Source organism: Sapajus apella, unplaced genomic scaffold, assembly GCF_009761245.1.
Source record: "Sapajus apella isolate SASKATOON/1434 unplaced genomic scaffold, GSC_monkey_1.0 scaffold56, whole genome shotgun sequence".
Taxonomy (NCBI): Eukaryota; Metazoa; Chordata; class Mammalia; order Primates; family Cebidae; genus Sapajus; species Sapajus apella.
The window spans coordinates 8,477,222-8,501,604 of NW_022436996.1; the positions used below are offsets into that span (position 1 = coordinate 8,477,222).

Below are 24,383 nucleotides of genomic sequence, written 5' to 3' on the forward strand. Positions count from 1 at the left end.
GTCCTTTGAAATGGCATCATCAGAAAGGATGGGGCCCATTTCCCAGGCTCTGGGGGAGGACAGAACCTAACTTCCACCACTGCCAGCTGGCACACACAGCTGGCCCAGCCACATCAACACGACAGCCCTTTGTAATATTTCATTCCCATGGTTCCTGAGCCACAGAGTGCCCCTTCCTGACTCCTGCATTCTCCCATTAAACTGTCCGGTTCCCTGCACAGATCTGAACGGAGCTCACCTTCTCCCCTGACAGTCAGTGGTTAATGAATAAGATCTGTTTTCGTAGCTGTAACTATAGTCCAGCTTAGTTTATCTTTGACAGACCCACTTACCTTGCAGGTTCCCACCTCGGGCGTGGAGGGAAACCCTCTGGGAGGAACACGGTCCTCACCAAAGTGTGGGAGACCAGATTGTGCCAGGGAGTGGAGTGGACATGAGCTCTGGGCCCCTCTCCTCTCTCCCAAATGGCTGCACGGGAAGGAAGGATGGAAAATGTGGGAAAGGCCACCCTGCCAGGGAAGGAGCTGCCAGCCCTCGGCAGTCCAGAGGCTGCCCAGAGAGCAGGCAGCAGCTCTCCAGGACTCCTCCTTCCAGGCCTGGAGGATGCTGCCCAGGGGGCTCAGTGAGAATTCAGCCACAGCCACACATTCCAGGAGAGTCTAAAGATGCCACCAATCCAACACCATGGAAGCCAAGAACCCAGAGAGCAGACATGCCCCCTACCCTAATCCTGGGCCAATTCGGATCTTCAGCATCCTGAGCCTGAAGCCCTCATGGTGGGCCTGTGGCGGGCTGGGCATGGCTTCAGAGGTGCAGTGGCAGGAGCTGGCAAAGTGGTTCCCCTAGGCCCAGGGCTGACCCACAGCGACCTGGGAAAAGGGGCGCAGAAGGTTCCTCCTTGTTTAGTTCCTTTTCATCTTTCCAGGCCCAGCTTCACTGGGCCCACGGGGTCCACACCCCTAAGGTCACTGTGTTGCTCACCTCCCACCTGCCCACTCACTCCAAGCCCGCTGCAGTCTGACTTCACTGCCTGTCACCAAAGATGCCAGTGGACCTTGACTTCTTGGGGGTAGAAGACAATGGGGATCTGTGCTACCTCAGCCGCTCTCCTGTTGAACCTCTCGTCTTCCTGAATGACGCTCACCTGGTTGTCTTCTGGCTGCCTGCCACCTCCTGGCATCCTCCATGGGCCCACCTTCACCCGCCTACCCCATGACTTCACACTCCTTGGGGTTCTTTTATGGGTTTTTCTCACTTTGAACCACCTGAGCAACCCACAACCCTCAGGGATCACTGGTTATTTATGCCGATGGCTCCAACTCTGCGTCCTGCAGCCTTAATTTCCTCCTGACCATCCACCCCACCCATCCAACCACTACCAACACTTCTACTGGGTGCCCTGGACACATGTGACTCAGCAGGAAGCAAAGGGAAACTTAGCTCCTGCACGTGCTCGGACCTGCCCTACCGCGCTCCCCTCCACTGCGCAGCCTCGGTCTCTGGGTCACCACCATGCAGCTCCCTCGCTTCTCTGTCCTCACCACATACACCAGGGGCCCTAATAAAGATGTCAAACCAGCCTGCCATCTACTGTGCAGCTTGTAGAGATCATGCTAGAAATCCAACTGGCCATGTCACGGCCCTGCTTTAAATCTCTTTCGTGGCCCCCATGGCCCTCGGGATCCATCCAAGCTCCTCAGCTGGCTTTCGGCCCTCAGTGATCTGAAGCCTCCACTGTGCACCTCCCAGTCCCGCCCCAACCTCCTATCCCTCCTGGGAAGTTCTTCCAGCTCTGCCCATGAGCTGCCGGCTGGGCTGGAGTGCTGGGCTCCCTCTGCCCACCTCCCCACTGGCCCTGCAGGAAGCCATGCAGGCACATCCCAGCCCTAGGATATTTAATGAGGCAGGCCTTGGAGCCACTGGGGACCTGCTTCACTGCTCAGCTCCAGGAGTCCTCCACTCTGTCCTCTGGGGCCCAGACGAGTGGTGCTCCAAGCTGCACTTGAACAAGTCCTCTGCCTTCCTGCCAGGCCTGGTTGGTTCTCTGCCAAATCTGGCAGTCAGCAGGGGCCCGAATTTTCCTCCAGATCTCAGAGTAGACAGCAGCTGCTGGGACCCTTTCCTGCTCCCCAGACCCACCCACCGAAGAAACAAGAATCAGGTGGGTTGAGGGGGGACCTGCACACAGGCAGAGGCCAGGGCTTTGTCACCAAACAGTAATCTTTTCATCACCATTATTTATTAGACATGAACCAGGTTTATCAGCACAAGTCACACTCAGCACCGTCACCCCACAGGAGTGGCTACAGAGGCCGGGAGAGGGAGTTTTGGGGGAGGATGTCAATGGGAGGCCCTAGCCTGAGCCCTGAGCAGCTGGCCAGCCTGGACCCAGCATATGAGTGAAACGCATCCTATTCTCTTCCTGCTCCAAAGACAATGCCCGCTAAACCCTAGACAGGGTGGCAGGCCTCATCAGCAGTCCATACAGAAGTGAGGCTGGTGTTTCTTCCCCTGGAGCGGCAGTGAGGACAGGCCCCCGGCTGGGAGCCAGGCAAGGTGGGTGAACTCCGTGTTAACCACACCAGGACCTCAGGTAAGCACGAGGGCAAGGCTGGAGAGGCCCCAGACCCCTGCGTGCTGCTCCCCATTCCTGCCAGGTCAGAATTCTTTACCATCCCTGGCACAGAGCCCAGGGCCGGGGTTGGGGGGCAGAGGGTGGGGCTGGCTCAGGAGCAAGGCTGGGCAGCCCTGCAGAGCTGCTCACACTGCCCCTTCCCTGTCTCTCATCCCAGCTCTGGTCACTTAGATGCTGCCATGAGAGGCTCTGAAGTCTACCCCCGCTGCAACCCGAGGCGGAGCCCAAACCTGCACAGACTGACAGGCTGGGGTGGGGGAGGGGAGAGCTCTACCGAGGGGAGGCCCAGGTGGGAGGAGGCGGAACAGGATATTCTGAGGAGAGGCAGCAAAGGATGCCACATCTAGGGCTGAGGCCATCTGGACCCACATGACTATGTTGCTTTTGTGTGCGAATGTTTCTCTACTTCAACATTTGCAGAAATTTCACATCTAGATGTGTTAGAAAATCAACAAATAATTCCATGCCAGAGAAAAGGCATTGCCTATAACCCAGTAGAGGCCCCAGTTCCCAACAGGCTGGTGGCAGAGCTGCTGACTGGGCAATGACTCCCTGACCTGGGCTGGAGCACCCTCTCCAAGAGGACATATGTCCTCCTCAGGCTGGGCTGAGTCCTGGCATCTGCCCCATCTGTAAAGGGAAAGACCCCACCCTTACCAGCTCCCCAGCAGCATCTCCTTGGGAGAGAGGGCAAACGCCAGAGCAGTGCGGGTATTGGAGCAGGACATCCCCTCAGCCGCTGCTGTGCTCAGGGCTCCCCAGGGCCCGGGCTGGCTGGGAAGACGGGGAAGACTTCCACGAACCAGGCAGGCCCTGCAGGCCGGGTGCCAGCAGGAGGGAGCTGAAGACCAGACACAGCGGTGCGGGGGAGGGTCCAGACGAAGGGGCAGTCAGGGACAGCGGAGCCATGGTCATCCCAAGAGCTTGCACCTGCAAAGCACATCACATGGAAGGGTCCTGACCTCGCAGTGGAGACTCTGTTCCCCTAGCCCCTCCCTGGAGAGCACCCTCGCCCCTGCCCGAATAGTCCTCAGCTTACCCTCTCCCTCTGTCCAGATTAGGGCCCAGGTTATGGCCCTGCCTTGAGGTGAAGTGCTGTGAGGATGGGGGGCTCTGGGAGTGTGGTCCTCATTTCATTCCTGGCAGCCAACGCAGTGCCAAGCAGGAAGGGAGTCGATGCTCAGTCCCCTCCCTGCCTTTTTTCCCCACAAAATAGATGCCTGAATCCCAACAAGAACTCACACCACAGCCTTGTCTTTCCCCTCTTCCCCACCCACACCCCTCACCCACACGGTACCTGGGTGGGGGTGGCAGGTCACTCCCACAGGAAGCGGACATACCAGATGGTCTCATTCTTCAGCTGGGGCCCAAACAGGGGGTTCAGCTGCGCCAGGATGGCAATGAGCCAGCTGCCGGGGACAGCAAAGCGTGGTGAGCCGGCACAGGAGGGTCCTCCCTTACCCACAGGGGAGGCCTTAGTCTCACTCTTTTGGATGCGACCAGCCCAGCGGATGGCGGGGCCTGTGTTCTCAGGGCAGACATGCCCAGGGAATCATCCACACTCTGGCAGGTGCGTGGGGTTGGTATGGCACTTGTGGGTTTGGTTTGATTTGATGTTCAGTAGATCTGTAGGTCAGCCCCGAGCTAAGGCTGGACCTGGAATCAGGGAAGAGGGGAGGCAGCTTCGGGGGCGCTTTGGGAGCGACTCCCAGCTATGCCCTCAGACATCTCTGTTTGGGTCCCCAGACTCCACAAACCAGGGAGTGATCAGGGCGGGCCTGGCAGGCAGCACATCAGAATCACCTGCCTTAGGAGGGAGGTGAAGGAACTATTCCAAGACATGAGGAACGGAAGGGTCAGGGGCCTCCTGCCCAGGCTGCTGCCAGGCCACCTCTGTTCTTCAGGCCAGGAAACCCTCAGGGACTTGACCTCCCTGTCATCACTGCTGGACGTCTGGGTGGCTGTCTGGCCCCGTCACTCATGACACACCTCCCAACCTCATTTACCACGGTAGTTGGTAGGTCTCCACGCTCTGACAGTGCCTGATTTGGAAGGGCCCCCAAGACCACATTCACACTGCTTTGTCTGTTTCTGTAGGAAGGGTTGATATTTTTCCCTTTGAATCCCCCACAGTAGCTAGGAGGGCCTAACGCCCAGGAAGCCATCAGAAATCACTACCTGCTTTACGTCAGCATTCTCTCCAAGTTTATGTTTTGGAAATATAATTTCTAGGCGTGACATTTTCTTAGAATGGCCCCACCTTTCTACCTGTATGCATCCAATTTGCAGCGTGTTTTCTGTTTCCTGTATGTTGATTCGGTTGGTATATGGGATTACCCCATATCTTGTGTAGACCCCAGCTCCCCCACCCTCCCAGCCACCAAACCCAAGCCCCTCTGAGGCCCGGCTATGGCCAGATAAGGATATCTTGTCAAGCCCTGAAGGACCTAGAAATAGCATTAGAGGCCGGGCGCGGTGGCTCAAGCCTGTAATCCCAGCACTTTGGGAGGCCGAGGCGGGTGGATCATGAGGTAAAGAGATCAAGACCATCCTGGTCAACATGGTGAAACCCCATCTCTACTAAAAATACAAAAACATTAGCTGGGCATGGTGGCGCGTGCCTGTAATCCCAGCTACTGAGGAGGTTGAGGCAGGAGAATTGCCTGAACCCAGGAGGCGGAGGTTGTGGTGAGCCGAGATCACGCCATTGCACTCCAGCCTGGGTAACAAGAGTGAAACTCCGTCTCAAAAAAAAAAAAAAAAAAAAAAGAAATAGCATTAGAGAAAGGGCCTTAGAGATGCTCTGTCCAGGGAGAACTTTGAACAAACCATGTGTTTAAGTTAAACCATGTGTTAAGAGTCATCATTATTTCTAACACGTTTAGTTTTTGTCAGTAGGCGGTATTATACATTTCTGGATGCAGTGGCATGTGCCTGGAATCCTGGCTACTCAGGAGGCTGAGGTGGAAGGATCGGTTACACTAAGGAGTTCAAGTACAGCCTTAGCAACATGGCAAGACCCTGTCCCTACAGAAAATGTAAAAATCAGCCAGGCGTGGTGGCGCACACGGCTATGGTCAAAGCTAGGCTGAGGTGGGAGGATGGTTTGAGCCCAGAAGGTTGAGGATGCAGTGAGCTGTGATCCCACCATTGCACTCCAGGCTGGGCAACACGGCAAGACCCTGTCAACTCACTAACTAATTAACAGCCAGGTGCAGTTCCATACACCTATCATCCCAGCTACTTGGGGAGGCTGAGGCAGAGGATCATTTGAGCCCAGGAGTTTGAAACCATACTAGCCTGGTCACAAGACCCCATTTCAATCAATCAATCAATCAAACATAAGGTAAAATAAGAGAATTGATTAATACGAATAAAGAATCCATGACCTAATCAGATAAGACAGTTTTAACTATAACATGCATCAAATTTGAAATCAATCAAGTAAAGTTTTTAAAAGTGGGTTTTGTCTATGCATTTTGAAAAATCTGGCAGCTCTAAAAAATATTCCAGTTGCTTTCAAAAGAATCTGTTACCTCTTAAAGAGTCAGCATCTCATCACTTCACCTGGCCTGTTTTGATTGTTCTGAATTAAGAACACCCAACCACGCCAAGCTTAACCCATAAAAATAATGTATAAGACATAGGAAGCTGGGAAACCCCACAGCCTTAATGAAGCTTGATTAATCACGAGACAGGCCTCCCCACAAACTAGAACTTGAAATTATCTCTTAGGTGGCAGCCAGGATCATCCAAACATGGAGCAGTGTGACAGCAGAATTGTGATGGATGTGGGGGCAGTTTTTTTTTTTTTTTTTTTTAGACGGAGTCTCACTCTGTTGCCAGGCTGGAGTGCAGTGGTACGATCTTGGCTCACTGCAACCTCTGCCTCCTGGGTTCAAGAGAGTCTCCTGCCTCAGCCTCCAGAGTAGCTGGGACTATAGTGCATGCCACCACGCCCAGCTAGTTTTTGTATTTTTAGTAGAGACAGGGTTTCACCATTTTGGCCAGGCTGGTCTCAAACTCCTGACCTCGTGATCCACCCACCTCGGCTTCCCAAGGTGCTGGGATTACAGGCGTGAGCCACTGTACCCAGCCTCTCACTTAGTGGTTCTAAGCTGGCTGCACTCCAGTCACCTGAGGCCATTCATGAACAGGAATTCCCAAGTGCAGACCTCAAGAGCTGTAATTTCATGGGTCTAGGGTACAGCCTGAAAACTGTGTTTGAACAATCACTTCAGGGACCCAGTCAGGCACAGACAGCACTGAGGTGGCCCAACTCCTTCCTTGCCCAGGTGAGAAAGCTGCAGCCCATGGGGGCCAGAACACTGGGGGTAATAGCCAGATCCAGAGCCCAGGGTTCATGACTGCTGACCTGCTCTCTTTCCCATTCCATACCACCTCCACTCTTGTTGTTTTATAGGTTCAGCCTTTCAAGAGGTGTTCACTATCAGGACAGATGGAAGAGCAGACTAGGGTGAGGAGGAAAGGAGGGAGGACAAAGGAACTGGCTGATTTTGAGCTGGGGAGAGTAGTACTTACAAGAGGTAACAGCAGACGGCGGTGGCGACCAGCATGGTGATGATCACTCTGCAGCAGAAGAGGACACGGGTCAGGACAGATGCTGCCAGCACCCTCACAAGGCCTGGCCAGGGCCAGAGCAAGAGCTCCTGGTGTCAGCTCTTCTCCATTGGCCTTCCTGATGCCTCCTGGACACAGGAGGCTGAATTCTACTCAGGGTAAGAATGGCAAGCCAGAAAATAAAAACTGAAAGTGTCAACTCACGGAGCGGCCAACCTTGACTACATCCAAGTTGTCTGAAGAGTCCTTCCCTTCAACTGGGTGTGGTGGCTCATGCCTGTAATCCCAGCACTTTGGGAGGCCGAGACAGGCGGATCACGAGGTCAAGAGATCAAGACCATTCTGCCCAACATGGTGAAACCCTGTCTCTACTGAAAATACAAAACTTAGCCAGGCGTGGTGGCACGCACCTGTAATCCCAGCTACTCGGAGGCTGAGGCAGGAGAATTGCTTGAACCTGGGAGGCAGAGGTTGCAGTGAGCCGAGATCACGCCATTGCACTCCAGCCTGGTGACACAGCGAGACTCCATCTCAAAAAAAAAAGAGTCCTTCCTTTCATCTCCCTTCACCACCACCCAGTATTTCTCCATCTTAAAGCAGATGTACAGCAGAAAGGCATTGCACAGAGCTGCGTTTGTGGTGACCCACCAGGGAGTGGTCTGTGGAATTCAAAATTCATGGGGCAAGGAGAAAAAAAAAGGCTAGAAGACAGGGCAAAAAGCAGGGAGACTGTGAGCCACTTCTGAGGCACAGTAAGTTGTTACAAAGAGAACAGAGACTGGCCACTTTGTGTCTACTCAAAGAAGACCAGAAACAGAGGCTTCAAGTGCAGCAAGAGAAATTTCAGTCAAACGGAAGCAAGAACTCACCAGGATTAGCAGGAGAGGCAAGACATGAAAATGTCTCACAAAGTGAAGCTGTGAGATGCCAAGCCCTGAATGTCTTTAAGAACAAAGGCAGCACTCATATGTCCAAGCAGCCTTTGGGCAAAGCTAACTCTAATGCAAACCAGGCCCTTGATCTCTGATCTAAAGCCCTGCAAGCGGCTGCTGGAGACGGGGGCACTCGATCCCTTTTTCAACATTACTAAGCAGCTTGTGCCAGTCCTGGCTGGGCACTGGGTAGACAATGGTGAATTGGACAAACTCCAGCCTCCGATAAGCAGAAACTGAAGAACAGCGTAGCAATCTGCTAGAGGACCTTCAAGAAATAACGCCAGCTAGGCCGGGCGCGGTGGCTCACGCCTGTAATCCCAGCACTTTGGGAGGCCGAGGCGGGTGGATCACGAGGTCAAGAGATCGAGACCATCCTGGTCAGCACGGTGAAACCCCGTCTCTACTAAAAATGCAAAAAATTAGCTGGGCATGGTGGCGCGTGCCTGTAATCCCAGCTACTCAGGAGGCTGAGGCAGGAGAATTGCCTGAACCCAGGAGGCGGAGGTTGCGGTGAGCCGAGATCGCGCCATTGCACTCCAGCTTGGGTAACAAGAGCGAAACTCCGTCTCAAAAAAAAAAAAAAAAAAAGAAATAACGCCAGCTAAACTATGTGCAGTGCACTCATAGGTGTTTTAAATACGTTACCGCAGGTCATCCTCATAGCAGCCTTTTAAGGCAGGAGTCGACATTATCTCCTTTTACCCATGAAAAAACTGAGGCTTGATATTGGCTCCAGGTCACGCAGCTAGCAAGGAGTGAAGAAACGGCGTCAGTGCCCACCCATGCCCTTTACTGGCTGCAGGAGGGGTGACAACATCTCCAATGTCACTCTCCTCTTTACCTTCTGTATCTGCCCTCTCGCCCCACCTCCTGCGTGTTCCCGGCTGTCTGAGACCGAGGTGCAGAGATCTCAGAGGAGGCGTCCGGGATCCTGGCGTCCCTCCTGGGGACGCTCGGGCTCGCTGCAGGGCAGGAAGCCAGCGCCCCGGGGCGGAGGGGCAAGTCCGGCCAGGGGCCGGAGATAGAGAGGTCTCCAGGGCCTGCGAGCCTTTCTTACCCGCGGTTGGGTCCCTTCGGCACGAACCAGGGCCCAGCGATGCCGATGAGGCCCCAGAACGTGGTGAAGATGATGACCGGGAGGGCGAAGGAGTGCGCAGTCATGGCCGGGTGCGGGATGCCCAGGCGGGATGCAGGGCCGAGCGAGCCGAGCGACGGGCGCTGCAGATTCTCCAGTCCCCGGCTGGGCAGCGCGCTGAGCATGCGCCACAGGAGTCGCGCCCCCGAGGCGGTCAGCCGGGCCGGTCTGCGCACGCGCACATCCTGACCCAGCCCGCAGAGCTGTCACTCAGGGCCTGCCTAGGACCCCACTCGCTGATTGGCAGAGCTGGGCCACCGACCAAGAGAATTGCCGAGATTGAGGGGCGCGGCCTTCGCGGGTCCGCTATGTTGCTCTGTGGTACCCGTCTGTCCCGCCGCGTTATTTTCAAAGGCCCGTGGAGCTTGAGGTCCCACCCCAGAGGTCCTCTGGGGCGCCCTCTGCCCGTCACGCGCCGCGCCGGCTTGGCCCGAAGCGCCCTGGGGACCCGCAGCCTGCGCTGCTTGGAACTTGACGGCCCCACGGGGGTCGGACGCGGAAGGAAGGGCCTCGCCCTCGGAGACGCTGCAGGAGGGCGGTCCCCGCCGTCTCTCTGGCCGGGTCCTCAGCCCGAGTTCTCCCCACACCGGGGACTAGCAGGGCGGCGGGCGGCGCAGCCGGAAAGGCGCGAGCGCGCTGAGACGTTTGGGGGAAGGCGGGGCTTCGCCGGACCGGAGGGTCTCGGTGGCTGGAAGTGAGTGAGGTTGGGCCGACCGCGCCGGCGTTCGGAGCCCCGGCGGGAGGCGAGAGGGCTGGCGTCCTCGCGGACATCCATCTGCAGCGAACCCGGCAGAGGCTTTGGGATAGATCCCTGACTCCTTGGGTCAGTAGCTACAGTTTAACTATAAAAATGGGATGGTCGTTCTCACAAGGTTGCTGAGGGGTTACGTGACTCGGCATGTGGAAAGCACCTAGCATAATAAGGGTCGGTAGTTTCTGCCATCAGGGCTGGAAGAGACCTCGGAGCCTGGATTCCTTCTAGGGCGTTTGGATCTCACATATCCCTTTGAGATAGGAGCCAGTACAGGGCCTCACGGCCGCAGACCTAGGCACCGACATCGTGCAGTGACCTAGGTGCCGCCATCACAGAATGAGACCCTGAAACAACTTAGGCGTAACTGCAATTCTCAGAACTGTAATTTTCCATTGCTTCTATTTCCCCATAAACCCCTGACCTTGGCATCTGTACAGACTGCTTGTTTGCATAACTCCCGCACTCCTGGAAACAGGATGTGGGTTTTCAGCTTAAAAACCCTGCTCCCCTTGAATACGGGGCCACGGGTTGGAGAGACACGAGTCCTCCGTGGTCGCCCGCAATAAAGACCCTGTAATTGATTTGGACCTCTTTTGTCTTGGGGTGATTTCTTGCTTGCTCAGTTACATTTGGCAGCCCCAATGAGATTTTCCAGCATCACTCAGACAAAATCCCTGGAGTCTCGCCCACGTGACCGTCCCCACCCCAGGGATGTCTAGGGGAGGCGCTCCCTGAGACGTTCCAGGGCCCCAGAGTTCTGGCCCGTGGCAGAAGGGCGACTACTCCGCCGACATTCACCCAAAATTCCTCAGGGTCCCAGGAACCTCTGGAGGTAAGTCAGGTCTGGAAATCGGGGGACAGGTCTGTCAGGAGCCCAGGTCAGGAGACTGGATGTTTTCGTTAATCTCTGACTAGGCAAGCCTACCGTGAGATGTCACTGGAGGCTTGGGTAATTCAGTTTTCGGTTGTCTTCCATAACCTCTGTGTGAGTATGAGAGTGAAAGTGTGTATGTGTGGTTCCACGGCCAGAGGGCTACGGGGCCTGTGTGGGCCTTCACCCTCAGTTCCACGGAGACACCATAGGGCATAACAGTGATTCCCCTCCACAGTGACCAGGCCTGGAGTTTATACAGGTACACCAAGACGCTCTGAAATATCCCTCCAGGAATGTGCCCAGGCAGACATCAGACTGGTCTCCCACGGGGGACACCCACTCTGTGTCCTCTTTTCATGTGGTCCTGTCTTCTTTGTGGGTTTTCTAGTTTCCTAAGACATTTGTTAGCAGACCTGCAGTGGTTTAAACCTGCTTCTCTAGGGCCAGATTATGCTCTTAACTGGTTAAATGACCATTGGGCTCAGGGGACTTTGGCCGAATTTTGGCCCCTAGAAATAACCTTGTTCTCCTTCCTCTTCTAAAATTACGTCCTTGGCAACTCGAGTGTAGTTCGTTCTCTGTCCATGAAAATAAAACACTAAAAGGCTGTATAAAGTGTAGTAATAGGCTCCCCTAGGCTACCCAGATCAGTTTCCATACCTTGACCAGTGGCTAGTCTTAGTTCAGCAGCCCCCTTCTTGACTTAAATGCTGCATAAAGCATGCTGGGTTACAAGTTATGCTGGTTACAAGTTATGCCTAAGAAAGCCCCTTTGGCACCAGCCATACTCCCCAGCAGAAGATCGATAATTACCTCCACCCTACTCAAGGCTCCCGGAACTGAGGCCTCAGCATCCCGTCCTGGACAGCATCAGTAACCAGCTTTTGTCCCAACACACCCGTAGCGGGGCTCCACACCGGCAGTTCTTCCCCTCCGAGAGGCGCCCCCAGCGGGAGGAGACAATCGAGGTCGTCCATTCTTTGTCCACATTCCCTTCTCTTCAAATAATTTATATAACTGGAGGGTTTAACATCCCTGGTTCTCTAAAAGCCCCTGGCTTTGACAGGGCTCTTAAAAAGTCTGAACTCCAAACTCATCGTCCCACCTGGGATAACTGGGTAGAATTAGGCAGGAACTCCTTAAGGCCATCATAGGTCCAGGGGGAGGCACAGTAGAGGAGAACCAGGGACCAAAGTGAAGAGATTTTTTCCCTTTTCCCGGCCCTAATGGGACCTCAATACCTCGGTGGGGAGGTCACCAGGCTCTAAACACTTTTCACCGGTATCTTCTAGCAGGGATTAAGGGAGTGGCCAGGAGATCCGTGACTTAAACAACTGTGAGGAGTCTTAAGAAGGTACACTCCCCTGTCACCAGACTTTATTGAGGGTCAGTGAGTACTAGGGGACAAGTTTAGTACCCAGTCAGCAGCAAACATCAGGAGGAAGCTTCGGAAGTGGGCTTTGGGACTAGGAACAGAGTTTAAACTTACTGCTAACCAGACAACCTCAGTGTTCTACAATAAAGACCAAGAGGGAAAGGACGAGGGAAACAGGAGAGATCAGAAAAAGGCTGCTGCCCTAGTTAAGGCCTTCAGGCAAGCGGACCCCAGGGGCTCAAATATGGGATGGGCTCAAGCTATCTGCTGGGCTGGCAACACTTCACATCAACTGTCCCCAGAAGAATGGGCCAATACCTCATCTGTACCTGCTGTGCCAACGGGATCACTGGAAAGCACTCTGTCCCGGGGGTAAAGGTCCTCAGGGCCTGAGGTGTCTAACCAAATGACCCAATAGCAGGACTAAAGGTGCCCAGGGCAAGCGCCAGCTCAAGCCATCACATCCAAAGAGCCCCAGGTAATGCTGATCACAAGGGGCCAAGTTAAGCTCCCCCTGGACACTGGCTCAGCCTTCTCTGTATTGCTCTCTGACTCTCCTTGTAACTCTACCAGCCCCAGTTCTGCCTCCCACTCCTAAGTACTCCACAAGTGACAGCGATTTTGCTAAGAACAAGATGCCACACAGGACCCCACAGGGTGGTGGATTTTGCCAGACCAAAGGATTGTGGTCCCCGAGGCTCTAGGACAGGCCCTGGTTAAGGACACACACCAGGCCACTCACTTAGGACAGACCAAACTAACTGAACTGCAAAAGCCAAGTAGTATATGCCCCATTTGCATGAACTTGTCAGGGAGATCACTACTTGATGTGAAGTGTGTGCCCGAGTAAACCTGGGAGGGAACAGATACACCCAGGTAGGAGTAAGACTCAGAGGGACTAGCCCTGGAGAGCACTGGGAAGTAGACTTCACTGAAATAAAACCTCCAGTAAATGGCTATAGATACCTCCTTCTGTTTGTAGATACATTCCCTGGATGTGTAGAGGCCTTCCCCGCTAAGTCTGAGACTGCCCTGGTGGTTGCAAAAAAACTATTACAGGATTGTTTTCCTCGATTCGGCCTCCCCCTAATGCTGGGATTGGAAAATGGGCCAGCCTTTACTGCACAAATTTCTGAGCCTAGCCAAGGCTCTGGGTTTATCCTGGAAATTACACTGTGCCTATCGTCCCCAGAGTTCAGGACAGGTTGAGCGAATGAACCGGACCCTAAAAGAAACCCTGACAAAGTTTATCCTGGAAATGGGCAAAGACTGGGTCAGCCTGCTCCCTTTTATCCTCCTCTGTGTCCCATGCACACACCATCAAAAAGGCTTCTCTCCTTTCAAAATCATGTTTGGTAGGCCCCCACCCTTACTCCCCAGGCCCACGGACACCGTGCATGCTGAAGTCCGTAACCATGTACTCCTTAAGTCCTTACAGGCACGCCAGTCTGTTCAGTCCCAGGTGCACTGGCTCATCAAGGACACCCGTCCTACCTCAGTGGACCTCGCAGACTAGCCGACACGCTCCTTCCAGCCTGGAAACTCTTTCCTTGTTAAAAGATTCGCCACCTCCTGCCTGGCCCCCCACCGGAAGGGACTGTACACCGTTATCCTGACCACTCCCACCACACTCAAAGTGGACGGATTGGCGGCCTGGATTCATCACACCCACGTCAAGACTGCCCCAGCAGAAGAACGATGGAGCATCGACCACTTATCCTCAGATCCACTAAAGCTAAGACTTGTGTGCTCTTTGCGGTTACCACCCTCGCCACCTTAATCCGTGCTGTAAAACCCTATGGCAAACCCCTCTTAGAACCCACCTACTATCAATGGGTCCTCACCGAGGGCTCCACTGGAGAATATGTTAGTTCCTTGACTGGGAAGGGATCCACCCTAGTCAACATAACCCTAAAGGACATTCCAAAGACCCCCATTACCTTCTCCCTAGACCTCTGTGCCCTCCTGGGCCCAAACCTGAATTTCAGAACAAGTGGAACTGTAGCCGGGTGCGGCAGTTCAGGGGCAGAGAAACAACTCCAGACCATGGGATTATATCTGTGCCCAGCATCCACCTCACAAAAAAGATGGAACTGTGGAAACTTAAATGAGTTTTTTTGCCCCCATTGGGGCTGTGAAACTATCTCCACTATATCAGGGTACACCAAAAACACAGACTCCTTCATTTCTTTTAACCGAGACTCTCCCCCATCCCCGTGCTACACCGGGTCTTGTAACCCACTCAAGATAACCATAACTACCCCCGATGGTAAATGGACAACGGGGCGAACCTGGGGTCTCAGGGTATATATGTCTGGGTGGGACATGGGAAACATTTTTACCATCCAGCGAGTAACCCTGCCCCAACCCAACCACCCTACAGGACAAAATGCGGGGGTCATACAACACTCCCAAAGCCCCCCCCCCAAACAACACAGATCCTCCTCCTTCACAACCCCAGTTCTAACCTCCCCTACAACCCGACTACCCTCGCCTCCTCCCTCATCACCCTAGCCCTGACCGTGGAGGATGTGAACCTGTTAAACTTGTCCTCAACCCACCACCTCCTCAATCAGTCTGACCCAGAGTTGGGAGCAGACTGCTGGCTTTGCCTGAACCCGCAACGGCCGTTCACTGGCCTAGCAGCCTGACTACCAGCAATCCCGTCCAGTTCCCCGTTCACCCTGACCACGCTCCATCTGACTCTGGGGGATCTGGAGGGATCCGGAGAGTGTTACTACTCCCCTGATTACAGTTCAGAGAACCCCTATGAGCTGTGTTGTAACACCTCCCATACTATAAGCTATAATAGAACCAACCCCTACTATCAGGCCCCCAACACCACCTGATTAGCCTGTATGTTTGGCCTTACCAACTGTATTTCCACTTTCCAAGTTAATCACACCATACTCTGTACTCCAGTGCACATCCTCCCCAGGGTAATCATCTAAGATGGTCAGCAGGGGCTCCATCTCCTGGCCCCCTCAGACACAACCACCCGATGGAAGCGATTACCCCTTGTCATGCCCCTGCTGGTGGGATTGGGCATTGCTGGCTCCACTGCAGTGGGAATATCGGCCCTCACAACCGGGGACCAAAACTTTAAAACCCTTTCTCAATACATAGACACTGGTATAAGCCATTTAAAAAACTCCGTATCTCAACTCACTGATCACGTTGAGTCTCTAGCTGAGATGATTCTTCAAAACAGGCGGGGATTAGATGTACTGTTCCTAAAACAGGGAGGTCTGTGTGCTGCCCTTAATGAACAATGTAGCTTCTATGCTAATAGGTCGGCCTCATTCAAGAAAGCCTTTCCTTGGTCAGGCAGAATCTCGAAACCTGAAAACGACTTCGGGAAGCATCAGAAAGTTGGTATCAGAAAATGTTTTCCTGGTCACCATGGCTCACTTCCCTACTCACGGGTATGGCAGAGCCCCTGGTCCTGCTCCTACTAGGTCTCATGTTCGGCCCCTGCCTCTTAAATCAACTAATCAAGCTAATACAGGCCAGAATAAACTCTGTAAAACTAATGGTTCTAAGGACTCAATATGAGCCCCTGCAGCAAACCGCTCAGTCAGTACTGGTGGAAGAATCAATGATTTGACTCATGTACGAAAAGACAGAGGGGAATGAGATAGGAGCCAGTACAGTGCCACACGGCCACAGACCTAGGCACCGACATCGTGCAGTGACCTAGGTGCCGCCGTCTCAGAATGAGACCCTGAAACAACTTAGGCGTAACTGCAATTCTCAGAACTGTAATTTTCCATTGCTTCTATTTCCCCATAAACCGCTGACCTTGGCATCTGTACAGACTGCTTGCTTGCATAACCCCCACACTCCTGGAAACAGGATGTGGGTTTTCAGCTTAAAAACCCTGCTCCCCCTGAATACGGGGCCATGGGTTGGAGAGACATGAGTCCTCCGTGGTCGCCCGCAATAAACACCCTGTAATTGATTTGGTCCTCTTTTGTCTTGGTGGTGATTTTTTGCTTGCTCAGTTACAACACCTTCTTCTGTGGCAATCAAAAATCTCCATCTTCTGTAGAGATCCCTTTTACAGATCAGTGACCTCCAGGCAGCATCTCTAGCAGGAAGTGCTACCCCAAGCAGCCAGCCACACATGTTCCCTGGCTTAATGACATGAGAAGGCGCAGCCCCCACGTGATGCAGAAGGGAAATCTGCCTGTCCTTGCACTGGCCCTGTCAGCGATGTGTGCTCCTGGCTGCTTTCTGAAAGCAAGAACCAGTCACATCCGCCCTTCCCTGTTCCCTAGTTGAGACCTCCATGTCTATCCTTTCAACATTCATGCAAGTTGGAGGCGGGTGTGGGGTGACACCAAAATGTTAGATATAAAATACCATCCTAGCCTTCAAGGGTTTTCTAAAGTAGTTGAGGAGTGATATATTCCAGTAAAATCATAATGCTGGCCAGCTCATTTCTAAGAGCCCTGTGATCAAAGTAGCCAAATGCCCATTATGAGAACTCAAAGGGTGGAGAAATCAGGGAAGACTCCCTAGAGGAGGTGAGATTTTAGCTGGATTGTAAACAATGGTTATCATTGTCATCCAGAGTATGCCTTAGTGAGAACGCTGGCCTATAAGGTGCACTTGGCATCCAGGAGATAGAGTTAACAGGATGTCCATGCAGGCCTTCAAAAGATCACCACGAAAGTTTGCACCTGAAAAAAGATGAACTTTTCTGAATTTTGTTCAGAAAAAAAAAACCAAATTCCTCTGTTTAAAATGACAGCTGTAGAGTGAAATGTATTTCCTTCTTGCCTCTGCTCCTTTGTCTTGGTTTTGGCCAGAACCAAAACAGTGCTGAGTCTGAGCAGCCATTCATGTTAGCTGCCAGTAGCTCTTACTGTTTTCCTTTAATGTCTTTGAAGTTTGATTTCTGTCCAATCTGCATGTGATTGCTAGTGTCATTTGTTTGACAGCCTTGTGTAGGGTTAATATAAGAAAAGTCATGCCCAGTGTTTGCTCTAAGTTTCTTGGACCTTGGGAACTAAAGTTATCATTTCTTTGGCAGTAAGCCTGGGGCATTAGGAGCTCATGATGACCCTGGCTTATGTCCGAGGAGCCGGGAATCTGGCCAATTCCCATCTCTTCGAGAACCGTAAACAAAGCCAAGGATTGCTGTTACATAATGATAAGGTTCGTGAGAGACAAGACAAAGAGCAGCTGGTGTTTACTTTATGACCTAAGTTGAACTGCAACATATAAAATATAGACAAGAACCAAAGAAAGAAGGAAAGAGGGAAAAAGAGAGAGAGGAAGAGATTGCTGAGAGCTGTGACTTGCGCCTTGCCAGTGCTGCTGTAACGCCGGTGCTGAAGAGAGGGAGAGAGAGAGACAAAGAGATTGCTGAGAGCTGTGACTTGCGCTTTGCCCGTGCTGCTGTAACGCCGGTGCTGAAAAGAGAGTGCTTAGAGTTCTGACTTGTGTTTTGCCCGTGCTGCTGTAACGCCGGTGCTGAGTGTCCGGACGGACGGTCTCTGGGTATGTCCCTTTTGTAAATAAAATCCTCTTCTTTTACCTTGTTATTCTCGGCTTGGTGTTTTCTTCTCGCGAACCTGCCTCCAAATTATAAATCCGAGCTCGGTATCATTCCTGTTCTTAGTAACAGAACACCTTGTGATAGTCTGAGGTCCATGAAGGGATTGAAACCAGGAACTGGCTCCTTTTCCAACCACTAAAGCCTCATCTGGGCCACAAGCTCTGGCTGCTCCCTGCAGCATGACTGGAAGATATGAGCAGCTCAGGGCTGGAACCCCATTTCCAGGTGTAAACTGTTCATCTGATCAAGCAGCTCCCCAAAATAGAGTTCCACAGTACCACCTATTTATTTTCTTCTTCTTTTTTTTTTTTTTTTAGATGGAGTTTCACTCTTGTTGCCCAGGCTGGAGTGCAATGGCACGATCTCAGTTCACTACAACCTCTACCTCCTGGGTTCAAGTGATTCTTCTGCCTCAACCTCCCCAGTAGCTGGGATTACAGGTGCGTGCCACCACACCCAGCTAATTTTTGCATTTTTAGTAGAGATGGGGTTTCACTGTGTTGGCCAGTAAACTCGACCTCGGGATCTGCCCACCATGGCCTCCCAAAGTACTGGGATTACAGGCGTGCGCCACTGAGCCTGGCCTCACTTATTTATTTTCTTACAACTTTGCTTTTAGCTGAAAGGGATCTTAGAGGCTTTCTAAGCAATCTGCTCACTTTACAGGTGATAAAACTGAGACCCAGAGAAGTGAAGTAAATTGCCTAGGCCCACACAGCTCATGGGTTAAAGAGCCAGAACATATGGCCGAGGCTTCTCCTTCCTAATCCAGTGACTCTTCCACACCCCAGCTCACTCTTAGGGCTTGTGCCCAGGGTGAGGACGATATTTTCAGAGGCACTAATGTGAGGCAAAGGGCCCTGCCTACCCCGGGCTGCTGATGTGGTGCTGTGCATTCCACTGGCTTCGTGGTTCCCCTCTGCCCTGGTGGCTTCTGATTGGTATTGGCACCACTGACTGCACTGCCAGCTCCTCGGTGAGTGCTTCGGGGTGTGATTGACAAGTTTCCATGACATCTCCCAAGAGTGAGGTGCTGATGTTGCTGACATCTCTATTATTCATCCTTTCATATATTTGGGACTGATGAATTCCTAGAAAGGGTAGAAGCAGAAGGAGCCACTGGAAGAGGCTCTTTAAAACTTCCCTGCATCTCCCCCAGTGCGAATGAACAGCAGCCCCGGCACACTTGAGGCTCTAGGAAATCACACCTCAGAGCCACAGACTCTCCCAATACTCTCTGCAGACAGGGCCTGTGTTGGAGTGAGGACAACAGCTCCGGATGTCTCTGTTTGCAAGTAAGGCCTATGACATGGAAGGATGTGACCACCTACCTCCCACCCATTGTTCTGGTGACCATAAGGAGCAGAAGGAACTGTATCAGGATGTGGTAAGAAGGAATTAGGAGCTGGGAGCCTCCCTGGGTGAGGACGTTGGCCCCTTGCTCATTTGCCATCTAATAGGGGTGTCCCCGGCCTGTGGGGTCAGGGAGAACTAGACCCAGAGCATGGTTGTCTCTGTCACTGGTTGAGCCTGTTTTTCCTTCAAGAGCCCCTGGCCATGGGAAAATGTATCATGACAATTGCACTGTTTTATCAGCCCTTGGCACTCCTGAAGTTGCCCTGAAATAAACATTCCTGCTTGTATGCCAGGCCCTGCCTGTTTCAGAGCTCTCAGGTTTACAACTTACCCCCACTGTCCCAGATTGGTGGGGTGAGCCCAGAGCATTAAATGGGTGGTGCAAGTCAGGCTTCAGGACTGATGCAGGTCTACGTGCAGTCAATGTGGGTTAAGGGGTGGTCGGCTCTTTCTCCTTCTGGTGCATGCTGCTGCCAAACCAGAGATCACCTGTAGACTTGAAAGGGAACACGAGATTTGGGTGAAGGATTCCAGCCTCCAACAGAAGCCAAAAGCTACCACTGAGCCAGGTAAGTCTTGATGGAACACCTCTTGCACAAAGATCACCATGTTCATTGAGCCTTTAGTGCCTGCTGGTCTCTGATCAACCCATGAATCGGTATCTGATCAACCGCAGCACTTACGTGGTTTGGATTCAGGTTCTGTACTTCTCTTTGTTTCCCGCCTTTGTGACAGGAGTTTGGGTAACCTGTGAGAAACACAGCCATACCATAAACCTCTTGAGACAAGCTACACTGAGGTGAGGGCAATCAGGCGTGGCTCCTTCAGGAGGGCATGTCTGACAGCCACAGATCTTCGGCTCTGACATGTTCCATCTCAGAAGCCCTTTTCTGAAACCTCCATCGTGTGCTTTCTGATTCTGTACGCAGGAGGAAAATAAAGTATGGATTTTATGATACAGCCCAGCTTGGAGGGATGAAGCAGAAGGTTCTCGCTGCACCTCATGGCAGACTGCTGACGGCAGATATTTAACCAGGTGCACTGAACTGGGCAGTCAGGGAAGGGTCAGCTCCTCCTCTGTCCGGCTCTCTTCATAAGGGACTCTGTGACACTTTTATAAACATAACTTTGATTTCTGCATAAGAAGGCTTCCCAAGCTTGCTGTTTAGCAGTGGCTGCTGCAGGGAATTATTAAAGTGGCAGGAATAGAGCCCTGGCTACCTGAGCCAGGACATTCCCTGCGGGTGTGTTGGAACGAGAGTGGGAGGGGCGCTGGTCAGGAGTCCCTCCCCAGTGCTCTAGGACTTCAGTGTTCTCAGACCAGCTGGGCTGCTCCTCTGGGCTGGGATGCTGACCCACACAGCCCTGGCTGTGGCATCCACAGGACGATGCCCTTGGCAGTAATCTCGCTGGGGCTGGGGACCGGGGGCTGAGCAGGCCACACCAAACAAAAGGAGTGTGTCCCCATCACTAGGCTAACGTCTGAGTTTTCTTTCACAGAATTTGGTAATAAAGTCAGAAATGAGGCCAAAGATGATTCTGGAGGCAATTGGGTCACACGCTCAATTAGAGTGGTCACACACTAATTCCAGAAGCTAAAAAACTCCAAGGCCAGACTGGCCTCTGAGAATGCCTGAGTCCTTTAGATTCCACTGGAAAAGCCACTGATCTGTGCCAAGTGTGTGGAGAGCTTCAAGAGCCATATAGTCCTGGCCACCAGTGAGCACAGTCACATGGGGGAGTAGCCCTGAAAGTGTCCTGGTGTGGCAAAGGCTTTCTACTAAGTGCAGCTCAGATGGCACAGGAAGGCCCTCCTGGGGATGTGGGAGGACACTGCCCAGTGGGTGAGGACTGCTCTTTCAGGTGTGCACATCAAATGTAGAGACAGCCTCTCCTGGCTGCCAAGAAGCCTATGCATGGCCCAAGACCACAAAACACTGGCAAACTGTCACAACCCAGAGGCCCTGTGCCTGTCTGGAGTGTGCTCCATGTGTCTGCGCCCCACAGCTTTTCCTGGCCCGTTGGAGGGCCATAGCACTGCAGGGCTCTTCTGTTGTCACGAGTGCCAGTGCCCTTGGTGGCTGTCCTGAGCGTGGCAAAAAGTTCAAAACAGGACATCTCTGGGCAGCCATTCCTAGGGGTAGAGGGGAGCAGCAGCCATGTGGGTGTGAGTGTGGCAGGAGCTGCAGTCAGAGGCAGCATCTCAAGAGCGCTGGGAGCCGGGGCCGGCCACATGAAGCCCACCAGTGTTGGTGGCATGGGAAAGGGACACAAAGATCATACTGACCCAAAAGAAGGCCCACAGTGAGGGGGCCCCACTGAAGCATCCCCAGCAATGGGGCTGAGGCATCTGAGGCAGCCAGCCCAGTCAGAAAGGCCTGCTGACTGCACTCTGGATGTCAGGAGCACTCAGGAAAAAGACAGGCAGGAGTGCAGCACCTTTTGGGGCCTCAGATGGCTCCCCTCCCTCTATCTCCAGCTGGAGTGATAGAAGAGGCTGCGCTGAGAGCTGCCTCCCTGGGAACCTACCCTGCCTAGCCTGAGATGGGGGCCACCGGCATCATGCTTCCCTAGTGAAATCCATCTGTCTTGAAGGGGACCCTGGAGGGGATCAAGGAGACCCTGTTCACCCCCACCACAGGGTCAGGTCTTCACCGCATGGAGGCCGCACTGACTTCCAGTCCCAAACCTAAAGCCCTGCTGCCTGTGCCTCTGCCATGATAGTTGTTTCAGTGTCTTTTTAAAAAAATCACGTACACTCAAGTAAGGCTGAGTCTCCTTACCAAAGAGATCTGGTGGCATCCCAAGTCTCTGCAAACCTTTGCTGCAATACCACTGGAGCATGCCACCCCGAGGATGTGGAGCTGCAAGGGCTGGCGGGAAGGCTCTCAGGAGCCAGGCCTTAAGGAGTGCTGTTGACTAACAGGTCTGATGCAGCAGCTTTCACTACTGGTGGAAATCGATGTTTTTTCCTTGAAAGTCTAGCTTTTTAATTTCAGTAAACCAAATGAGATCATGTATGTAAAAGCACTTTGTAAACTGCTGTGCTCCAGAAAAAGCATGAATGGCCCACTCTCATCTCTACCTTCTAACTGGCAAAAATGATTGAGCTCACTTTCAAGGGTTAGAGAGAAAAGAAATCAAAAGACAAAAATGAGGTGAGCACACAGGCACTTCCCCTGTGCACCTCTGTTACTGGCCCTGTCCTCTCTCGAGCAAGGGCAGATCTCGTTCCGTTAGCTTCTCTAAGCTCCTGCTCCTCGCTTAGGGACACACAGGACAAAGATGTGTTGAAATAGACTCTGCTTTATTCAGGTAGCAAAACGTTAGGAATCACACATGGTTTTTAAAACTCCCTTTAATCTTTGAAAATGGAGGAGAGAGCATCCCCGGGCCAGTCACACTTAAGTGTACCTGGCTAAGCAGACAACTGTATGAGGGAGCTGCCCCTCCACGCTGTCCTGATAGGTACTTAGCACCCTAGAAACTCACCCTCTGCAGGAGAGAGAAGCAAAGGTCTGGAGCGAGGTCACACACTCTAAGGTATCTTCCAGGATAGGGGGCTCCCTCACCCCCACCTGGAGTCACTGTGGCTATTGGGATCAAACTACCAGTTACATGCTGGTTACTTGGAATGTCAGACCCAGTGGGCACCAGTCATCAGGGTGAGGGAGGGGAAATGCCAGGACACGTACATAAGGATGCTGTTAAGACCACAGGGAAGGAGGAGGATGGCGACGGCGCTGGGACTCTAGCCAATGCCAGAGTGTGTGCTCCCTCTACCCCTAGAGCCCTTGTGAGGCATAAACAGGAAGCCTCTCCAACAAGGAGGTCTCCAGGCAGCCTCCAAACCATGCAAAGGGGCTGGCCCGGGCCAGGGACATCTGGTAAGGATGCTCACTGTGTTTCCATGGGGGTCCTGAACGGGGAAGTTCAGGAATGAGATGGCAGCCACTTTCTTCCTTCTTTGCCATTAGCTGACAAAGGGGAATGAGGAAGGCCCACGCCCCTCGAGAAATTGGGCAGTGCAAACTCTATGACAAACAGCATTTTCAGTGGCCCCGCTGTAAGGGGACCCACTTTCCCACCACCTAAGGCAGGCATTGGACAGTGTCCTCGGAGCATGTGGATGCTGACGTGGAGAGGGCAGTGCTCCCCTGCCTTCCACCTCAGCTCCAGAACTGCTCCCACAGAGACCCACCCACGGCTGCTCGCAGGATGGCCTCGTGCTCTGTGGGATTCTTCAAGGATGAAGAGGCCGTGGGAAGCATGTGTGCTGGAACAGCACTTTGGTGTGGAATCCTGGTGCGTAGGGCGGAGGCTCCAGCCCCAGCTAAAAAAGCCTTTCTCCCTCCCCTTCCACCAGTTCACATCCACAGTGCCTGACCTGGGCAAGCTCCTCAACCCCCATGGAGACGGTGATGGGGAGAGGAAGGTGTGGACGTCTCGGCCACACAGATAGTAACACCATGTAAAGCTCCTGCACCACAGGCCTGGGGGGTCCCCTCTGACCGCCAGACCCTGAGGGCTGGGAGACGTTGCCACAGGTCAAAGGCAGAAAGCAAGAAAGGAATTACTGACTAGAGCCAAAAACAATAGGAAAGCAACAGTGCTAGAGCTGAGTGCTGGGGTGGGGATAGAAGGGCATGTTGGGTACTAGGGCGCCCGTGGCACTGGGGAGGTACATGGACACCAGCATCCATCCTGGGAATGGGAAAGATACTCAGGTACTTGGATGCCAGCACCGACCCTGGGAATGGAAAAGGTACTGCGGTACTTAGATGCCAGCATCTACCCTGGGAATGGAAAAGGTACTCAGGTACTCGGATGCCAGCATCAACCCTGGGAATGGGTACTTGGACACCAGCATCTACCCTGGAAATGGGAAGCAGCAGACTATGGAGAAGGCCCCACCCACAGGGGCCTGCAGCATGGCACAGGACCTGCCTGAGCCAGGCGGCAAGCAAGCTGGGATGGACGGCACCTACTTCCTGCCTGTTTAAAACAAGGTGAGGAGGGTGTGAACCTCGCAGTGCCAGGAGCCCCTCTGTCCCTCTAGGGCAGCGGTTCTGAAGCTGGAGCAGGCCCACAGTCCCTGGAGGAGCTTGTTCAAAGCCCCCGTCCCTGAGCTCCCATCCGGGGATGCCTCAGTGGGCCCTGGTGATCCTGGTA

General features: G+C 53.1%; 2 protein-coding genes and 1 long non-coding RNA gene across 4 annotated transcripts; 1 reads left to right on the forward strand and 2 right to left on the reverse strand.

Moving 5' to 3' along the window:
* Positions 1–2,217: 2,217 nt before the first annotated feature.
* ATP6V0E2 (ATPase H+ transporting V0 subunit e2) lies at positions 2,218–3,565 on the reverse strand. The gene is given in 1 exon segment (XM_032245076.1): positions 2,218–3,565. A coding segment is annotated over 1 exon segment (318 nt). The 5' UTR covers positions 3,551–3,565; the 3' UTR covers positions 2,218–3,232.
* On the reverse strand, positions 2,218–9,575 carry LOC116527881 (V-type proton ATPase subunit e 2). 2 transcript variants are annotated; one of them, XM_032245074.1, is made up of 4 exons: positions 9,209–9,523; positions 7,178–7,225; positions 3,933–4,044; positions 2,218–3,565 (listed from the first exon to the last, which is right to left on the reverse strand). In XM_032245074.1, exons 1-3 carry the CDS (start codon positions 9,409–9,411, stop codon positions 3,951–3,953), a joined length of 345 nt encoding a protein of 114 aa, XP_032100965.1. In that variant the 5' UTR covers positions 9,412–9,523; the 3' UTR covers positions 2,218–3,565; positions 3,933–3,950. The 2 variants fall into 2 exon arrangements, with proteins under 2 accessions (XP_032100965.1, XP_032100966.1); XM_032245075.1 differs by lacking the exon at positions 7,178–7,225 and having other exon boundaries at positions 2,221–3,565; positions 9,209–9,575.
* A 240-nt stretch (positions 9,576–9,815) lies between these two features.
* LOC116527884 lies at positions 9,816–16,159 on the forward strand. The gene is made up of 2 exons (XR_004258771.1): positions 9,816–10,872; positions 13,719–16,159. It is a non-coding gene; the product is annotated as an uncharacterized LOC116527884 (long non-coding RNA).
* Positions 16,160–24,383: the final 8,224 nt, after the last annotated feature.

Bases quoted from the DNA above. Each gene is read 5' to 3' on its own strand.
- LOC116527881 (XM_032245074.1), bottom strand. From the start codon at position 9,411: ATGCTCAGCGCGCTGCCCAGCCGGGGACTGGAGAATCTGCAGCGCCCG. The intron at 7,226-9,208 runs GTAAGAAAGGCT...CTTCTGCTGCAG, and splicing joins CCGAAGGGACCCAACCGCGG to AGTGATCATCACCATGCTGG. The intron at 4,045-7,177 runs GTAAGTACTACT...TGTCCCCGGCAG, and splicing joins GCCGTCTGCTGTTACCTCTT to CTGGCTCATTGCCATCCTGG.